At 33.0% G+C, this 9,055-nt stretch overlaps 1 protein-coding gene across 1 annotated transcript in view; it reads left to right on the plus strand.

Moving 5' to 3' along the window:
• LOC118271630 (retinol dehydrogenase 10-B) overlaps positions 1-9,055 on the plus strand; it is a 30,572-nt gene that overhangs the window by 19,282 nt on the left and 2,235 nt on the right. Inside the window, exons 2-4 of the mRNA XM_050693804.1 lie at positions 7,149-7,279; positions 8,395-8,642; positions 8,765-8,881. Coding sequence (XP_050549761.1) covers positions 7,149-7,279; positions 8,395-8,642; positions 8,765-8,881 — 496 coding nt within the window. The remainder of the gene's footprint in view (positions 1-7,148; positions 7,280-8,394; positions 8,643-8,764; positions 8,882-9,055) is intronic.

Genomic DNA, 9,055 nt, shown 5'->3' on the forward strand with positions numbered 1-9,055 from the left:
TCACATCCTTAGGCCCTTCTACTAACATAGCAATATTTAATATCTAAAAATGTAATTACACAATACACAAAATAAAAAGAAACAATAAACATTCTGATAGCGTTGTAACTCTTAGCTCCAATAAAGTAACGGTCGAGAGCGAGAGCTCATTGCATAATGATACTGAACTTCATTACAATTACTTCGTGAGAAATTATTGCTACAATTACGCTTCAAACTATTGTCGACCTTTTCTCAGGGTTCCTATGACCCTAGAACGACATTAGTGGCATTATAAATGAAAATATCAGTTTTATATTATAGAAGTAGGTAATGTTTAAGGTAAATAAATAAATAATATTATTAAAGTTTACATGTTTTTATTACATCAAATAAAAGTGGTGACGTCTTACACATTACATGAATAGACAATAACAATGGCAATCAAGAATAAATTAGTATTAACTTTAAGTGGACATTAAGCACAAGCGATGACCAAATTATGGGCCAAATTACATGAAACTGTCAAGGTGAGCCGGATTCCGGCGCTTGGGCAAGAAACCTCGTGTTCGATCAATTGAATCAGGCCCAGGTTTCAAGAGTATTCGGCCAAGAGCACACGTTTAACGCACGCACAGCAAACTGTTTGCCCTTTAAATATTGCATGTACTCCAGCTAAGTAAATGAGTAATATAGAATAAGGATCAAATGAATGAGAACTGCATTTATTATTGGCCCGAGATCTAGCTTTAAATAGAGTAGCACGTTCAACTAACTGAAAATAGTCGTAAACTTGTAACAACGACGTCTAAAAGCTGAAAAATAGCATGACCATTCTGACTGTACTACTTATATTTACAAAGCTTTATTGAGACACGAATTGAGTTCCGTAGTTAGGAAAACAATTATGATGTAACTATAAGTGTATTTGAATTAAAACGCATACTGCAGATGAGGTTAGACTTTCAATCAATCTTCACACATATATCCGACTTCCTAAATTAACAACGAACACAACAGTACAATGACACGGCTGAAAGAGCAATCTCCGGCGCATATACAGCGCACGCGCCTGTAATGGTAATGCTGCGCTTACGCACCGCTGTGGTACTTCCGCGCTTCACGGGCAACGCGCACGCGCACACATGCAACAGGCGCACGTACCGCGTTAATCTCATTAGCTGTAATTAAGTTGAGAAAACTTTTTACTGTTATAAATGAAATTGAAAGCAGTTGCTCCGAATAAGTTTAGTTGAACACTTGCTGAGAATTTTATTGGTTTTAAGATGATATTAATGACTAGCTTTTGCCCGCGACTTCGTTCGCGTGGAATAGTGACTTCCGGCAAATTCTGGTTTTAACCACATAGTTCCCGATCTCGCGGAATCTCTTCAAAAATGAGATGTAGAAGATATTCCAGGGAACTCTTCAAAAATCAACATAATGAGCTCTGCGTTTGAATTTAATAGATGTATACTCACTTAGGGCATTGAAAAAAATAGTTTAAAAACGGACTTAAACTAAAGAAATATTATAATCTCTCCGAACTTAAGATGAAAACTAACTTAAAACTAAAGAAAGCTACGAATTACGAATTTATAACAATTAAAAAAGAAATTATATTACAACCTATCCTCTATGCTATAATAACCAAGCTTAAACTAAATAATTTAAAAGAAACGACTTAAATCTAATCTATCTAATCTAATTAATTAATAAATTAGACTTACAATTTTATTAAAAAATTAACTACAGTAACTACTAATAATCGATATCAATTAGTTTGATATCGATTATTAGTACCTACGTTAAATAATTTAACCAGAAAACCAGGAAAACCCAACAAATAAACTTATTAATTGACAAATACAACGAAACCAATTTATTTAGAATATACGAAACAGCAGGACCACTACAGACAAATAATCATACGACTGATAATACACTTTTTCTACGATAGTACCGAAGCGCTCGGCCGATACCCAACCAAATGAATGTAACGAAATTTATAAATAATTTATTTTTTATTTTTATTTTTTGATTTTTGAAATAAAAACTATCCTATGTCCTTTCTAAGGTTCTAAACTATATCTGTACCAAATTTCAACCAAATCCGTCAAATAGTTGCGGAGATTAATTGTATAAGCATAGAATAGTGTTCGACGTGATTCTTTAATTTGACATAACTTTTTTACTTATGAACCGATTGACATGAAACAAACACTAAATGTTAATTGAAGCTTACCACAATATATTCGTGAAAACCGCATCCAACTCGGATCAGCCGTTTCTGAGATTAGCGCACATAGACAAACAGACAAACAGACAAAAAAAAAGTTAATTACATTTTTGGGTTCGACATCGACATAACAATAACCCCTGCTATTTTTTTTACAGTAGAACTCCAATTATCCGAATTAATGGGGACCGGGACCCATTCGGATAATCAAATATTCGGATAATCGGATTGTTTAAAAAAAATTGCTATTGAAGAGAATAAAAGCTACGTTTTGATATTGCACTATTTTTTTATTGAATTAAATTGCGGGGGGAAGTCAGTGTAGGCACAACGGCAAGTTAAGACAAGTCAAGTCAAGACTTGACGCGCAAACACTGGCTTCGCGGGGGGAGAATAATAGCGCACTTAGACTTTTTTGGACAATTTTTGTGATTCGGATAATCGGCGATTCGGATAGTCGGAGTTCGGATAATTGGAGTTCTACTGTATTTTTATTTTCAATGTACAGACAGCACTTTTCTACGATTTTATTATATGTATAGATAACGGTTGTTTATTACCGTATAAAAATGTATATGAGCAAGTATTTTTCTTCAATATTTTTCAGATAACTTATATCTTTAATTACAATTTTAAACGTAGACGGTCTTCTAGATCTTCAATGAGCTTCTGAATCTCGGAACCAGCAATTTAAGGGTTTTCTTTCTTTGTATATTGTCATTTGGACCACCTACATATTAATGTCACCGGATTATAATGTGAATATTTTTTTTTCAAATTGTATCGGCCCGTTGCTTTCTACTCGCACTCGAATTTTATAAAAAATACTTATAACGGACTCGCTACCTCGTTAATGGACGTCGCCATCAGTTTCATTATAGAAAGTAGGTACCTATGTATGTATGCTTCAACGTACACTCGAGTGCAGAAGTGAGAAGATAATGAAAGTTAGGAACTAAGGCACGTCCCAAACGGCATGCCTTATCTCACACTCAGTTACTAAGAAATGCTACTCAAATGACTTCTTTCACAGACAAATGGATTCTTTTATTATTTTTCCGTGTAACAGTACCTACAGTTAAATGTCAAAAAAGTTCAAGTTCGACAGAGTTCATTAAACCCGTTTGTACATTTTGAGACTGGTTCTAAAATTCTTTCTGTTTGAGTTATTGGCCCAAATGAGCTACAACAAACTTAAGGTCATAAATTAAATTTGAATTGATGGTTAAAATTTTCGTGTTTGAAAAGTAATGGACATATTGTGATGTTATCTAAAATCACTAGGAGTATAGGTCTCTAAAACATGTATGATGCCCCATACATATTTAAGAAATAATAATTATTACAAAATAATAATGCCTTTAAAAATAATAAAACTTATTATACACTAGCTTTTGCCCGCGACTTCGTTCGCGTGGAATAGTGACTTCCGGCAAATTTTTGGTTTTAACCACATAGTTCCCGATCTCGCGGGATCTCTTCAAAAATGAGATGTGGAAGATATTCCAGGGAACTCTTCAAAAATCAACATAATGAGCTCTGCGTTTGAATTTAATAGATGTATACTCACTTAGGGCATTGAAAAAATAGTTTAAAAACGGACTTAAACTAACTTAAAACTAAAGAAAGCTACGAATTACGAATTTATAACAATTAAAAAAGAAACTATATTACAACCTATCCTCTATGCTATAATAACCAAGCTTAAACTAAATAATTTAAAAGAAACGACTTAAATCTAATCTAATTAAAAAAAAAATTAGACTTACAATTTTATTAAAAAAACTAACTACAGTAGTAACTACTAATAATCGATATCAAACTAAACCTACGTTAAATAGTTTAACCAAAAAACCAGGGACAAATAAACTTATTAATTGACAAATACAACGAAACCAATTTAGAATATACGAAACAGCAGGACCACTACAGACAAATAATCATACGACTGATAATACACTTTTTTTACGATAGTACCGAAGCGCTCGGCCGATACCCAACCAAATGAATGTAACGAAACCATAGCGCGATCTATTTCGATCCCAACGCCATCTATCGAGGATAAAGACAACTTGGATTATTTATTTATACTCCGTTCGGGCATTTTCTTTGTACTAAAAGTTTAATTATATTGATATTATTTTTTTCATACCTTTTTACTATTTATTTACTTTTACATGAATTAAAACAATAACATGAACCGAAGTCGTGTAACGATCGACATAGAATTATCTATACTCCGTTAGAGCATTTTCTTTGTACTAAATGTTTTATTATATTGATATTATTTTTTTCATACCTTTTTACTATTTATTTACTTTTTTTCGATAAATTAAAACAATAACATGAACCGAAGTCGTGTAACGATCGACATAGAATTATTTATAAATAATTTATTTCTTATTTTTATTTTTTGATTTTTGAAATAAAAATATATCTATGTCCTTTCTAAGGTTCTAAACTATATCTGTACCAAATTTCAAAAATCCGTCAAATAGTTGCGGAGATTAATGGTATAAGCATAGAATGTTCGACGTGATTCTTTAATTTGACATAACTTTTTTATTTATGAACCGATTGACATGAAACAAACACTAAATGTAAATTTAAGCATCCCACAATATATTCGTGAAAACCGCATCCAACTCGGATCAGCCGTTTCTGAGATTAGCGCGCACAGACGAACAGACAAACAGACAAACAGACAAACAGACAAACAGACAAAAAAAAGTTAATTACATTTTTGGGTTCGACATCGACATAACAATAACCCCTGCTATTTTTTTTATTTTTATTTTCAATGTACAGACAGCACTTTTCTACGATTTTATTATATGTATAGATGTAAGTATATAATTAATTTCTTAAATACATCTATAATTTACGTAGCGCATCTAAAATTTTAAGCTTCAGAAAATATTAATATTATCTAGAAAAGTAATAAATTAAATTCAACTCTAGCATCTACAACATAAAAATAAATTATGTACGAGTATTTTTATTATAATTTACGACTTTGTAATTATTAAGCACCTATACCTACTTATTTTATTACATTCACTAACCATGTAAAATTTAAATGCGTAGGATAATAATGCATATTTATGATTGTATCCACAGCCACATGCAATCGCGTCATTGACATTCCAAAAAATGTGCTAGGTACATTCACTACAAAATTAATACAAAAGAAAAATGCAGAAGTTACTTTGTTTGTTACACCGTCACTACATGAACCTTGTTAATTGCTAAAGGAATTTTGATAAAATTTAGGTTATGATAATAAAGATCAAGATTGGACTAAATATTTTAAGTAAAAACACTTCAAAAAATAAAAGGCGAAAGGTAATTAACGTTAAGTATTTACGAGCCTCCAGCCAAAATTGGCGCCAGTGAATGTCGCGGTCAATACAACGCACTACTAAAAACATTACTGTATTCGAGTATTGCAATAAAATGGCGAGTCAAGGCAAGAAATATTACCAAACGAATTTGGAAGACGCAGTGAAACTGGTGAAAAATCCGCAAATGCTACGGTTACGTTTTGGCCAGCAGAGAAGATATCTACATTTAAGAAAGTGATATGAATCCAGTGTCACTTCTCACAGTAAATACGAATCTAACGACACCTCTCAAGTCAAAATCCATCAAGCCGTTTAGGCTGCAGAGCGTGCCAAACAATTATACATACATACATACATACATACACTCGAAAAACATAACCCTCCTTCTGGCGCAGTCGGGTAATGACACAAAAATGCATATTTATTGACGATACTTTTTCATGAAATTTACATTACCTTTTTTAATAAACTGTTAATATTTGATTCGATATTCCTTATTGATGGTCAACACAGTTTAGTATTAAGGTGTAAATTACGGTTTAAAAGACCTATCCGCTAATATTGACTGAGTAAACTCGTAAAAATGCTAAAGATGTGTATCTACGTGAATCGACTTTTGGGTTATTGGAAAAAAAAATGATATATTTCCATGAACTTTATTTGTATTATAATCCATTTTGACTGATTACAAAACTTTTATAGACTTTTAAAAATATAAAATGGTCGTATCGCTGCAAGTAATAGTCATGTGAATACATAGGTTGTCTTGAAATAAACTGTTTAACATTCATACCAGGAGCTCAGGACATTGCAGGAGTCGTTAGCATGTAATAATATTCAGATAAAGTTCCCGAGATGACGGATATGACGTTATCTTGATAGTTGATAAACAGCCGGACGGTAGTTGAGTCATACTTAGTGAAAAATGTGTCAACACGCGGCATACCAATGCAGGTGAAGTTGCGAAGGAAAGCTCTGAACTATAATTATAATACATATTTGCGTTAAAGGAAATACCAAAGTTACGGTATTTCCATGTAGTATCTACACTCACTTTTTGCTTACTATGTTATTAGTCCCTTGCAATGCATCATTTGTCTTACACAAAGCTAAATTCAAGAACAGTTTTACTACTCAAGATTTATTATAGGTCGAAATGTCCTTTAGCCAATACAAGGATGTAGAAGAACAAAGCGAAAACTTTTTGCTAGGATGTCTAATTTTATTTATGGTAACTACCATATTTGTTTTTGTAATCCTAGACTTTAGCCTTCGACACCAAAAAAACCTTAGTTACATGTTTCGCAGATGAATAATCTATAGATGAATAACATTTATCATATTTCTATTTTATATTCTTATAGAATGTTGTGGCCATACCTGGTTTAGGGTAGATATCCTAGATGTGTTCTTAAATTAAATCCCGTCTAGGCAAACTTAGTGAATGCGAGAGCCCTCTATGGTGCCAGATCAAACTCGGTGGTTTGTTACTAGAAAGCCTATTTAGCCTCTAGACTAGGCTATTTATGTCCAGCATATTCCAACAATGGAAAGGAGTTGATGACCATGGTGATAATTAAACTTAATTATCCTCTTTAATTTCCAGGTGAACTTGCTGATTAACAACGCTGGTGTCGTGTCCGGGAGCTACCTTCTAGACACTCCCGACCATCTCATCCAACGGACATTTGACGTCAACATCTTGGCGCATTTCTGGGTAATTACTTTTATTTTATTTGAATATTATGTAAAATTTATAATATACATTCGCTTTAAATACTAATTAAGGAAAACGGTTATTCTAAAATTACCTTCAGTATTATTATAAGGCTTTGTCCTAAGTTCGGATTAGGATCAGAAGAACAAATTTTTTCCCTCATTTGCACACAATCGGATCGCAGATTTTATCAAATTACAATGTTATGTCAGGTTAGGTTCATGGCTAGTACTGACGTACATCTATATGTTATAGGTATAATTGGATATAAAACTAGTGTAGCCAAGATAATAAATTATTACAACAAAAACTTAATAAGTATGTAAACGAATTCATTAGCTTTTGTAACTTTAATGCATTTGTGTTTTAGTAATTGTATAGGTACCTACCTAATTAAAGTTGTTAGACACCTAATACGCGATAAAACAATTACATTTACATTTACTAAAAAAATAACAACGTTATTACAAGTTTTTTAAGCCTTTAATTAATAACGCTTTATGAAAGGAAACATAATTTTTAAACAGGATAAATTAATTTGGTTTTGGCAGCCGCGAAAACGAATTTTAGCATAATTTTGCATAACGTCCTAATACGATAAATAACACTTATTTATTAAGCCTTTGAACATAATGTACCCATAGTTAAATCATGCTTGACGCTTGATCAATGGTGAGGAAAATAATATTCCTCGTAAAAACCAGGATTAATTGAGTAGATATAATGAGCCGATTGATTTCTTAGGTACTAACACTGAATAACTATTATATATTCACGTATAGATAGACATTAAGTACTTTTTGTATTAATCAGACCAATCTTGATTGAACCCAATGTGCAACCTTGAGGTACACCATTATTAGCAATGGCTGTTTTATTCGTTTTTATAAGCTACTTTGGTATATTGCCCGTTGAATATGCAAGGTTACCTAACTAAAATTGCACCAAAACTAGTTTAAGGTCGAAATAACTAGGCACAAGTCATTAACCTATAGCTGTAGGTATGGGCAATTTATGCAGATCAATCAAACGTGTTAAACGATACAGTATCTATATATTACATGCAATAGTTTTTGTCTTCTTGGTAATTAATTTACTTAATTGATTTTCCACAGACTGCGAAAGCCTTCCTGCCAGCAATGATGGAACACAACAATGGGCACATAGTGACCATTGCTTCAATGGCTGGTCACGTCGGAGTAGCTAAGCTGGTAGACTACTGCTCTTCCAAGGCCGCTGCCTGCGGTTTCGATGAAGCTTTGCGATTGGAGCTCGAAACTCAAGGCTATACTGGAGTTAAAACCTCCCTAATATGCCCATATTTTATACGTTCTACTGGCATGTTTGAAGAGGTCAATTCTAGGTAAGACATTTATTTTTAGTTTCTAATCCATTGATTACAAATCAAAGCAGCACAAAAGGCTCTACTATACTAAATTATTCAAGTCGTTGCAAAAAACCCTAACAAATTAATCCTGTTTCCAGATTTGTACCCCAACTGAACTCAAACGACGTGGCTGACCGTGTGGTAATGGCGATCCGCACCGACGAGCCCTTCGCACTCATTCCTGGTTTCTTCCGCGTCTTGCTGCCGTTCAAGCTGTAAGTCTTATGACACTCTACAATATGACACAACTACTTGTACGATATATGACACCATCTCCGTAACTGCAGCTCTGGTCAAGCGTGACTTGAAGTTTCATCTGATTACATAATGTTATTCCGTGACAATATCAATATCAATTTCATTCTTTGTGCAGTTTCTTTATTGTTCAG

This window comes from Spodoptera frugiperda, chromosome 5, assembly GCF_023101765.2.
Source record: "Spodoptera frugiperda isolate SF20-4 chromosome 5, AGI-APGP_CSIRO_Sfru_2.0, whole genome shotgun sequence".
Lineage (NCBI taxonomy): Eukaryota > Metazoa > Arthropoda > Insecta > Lepidoptera > Noctuidae > Spodoptera > Spodoptera frugiperda.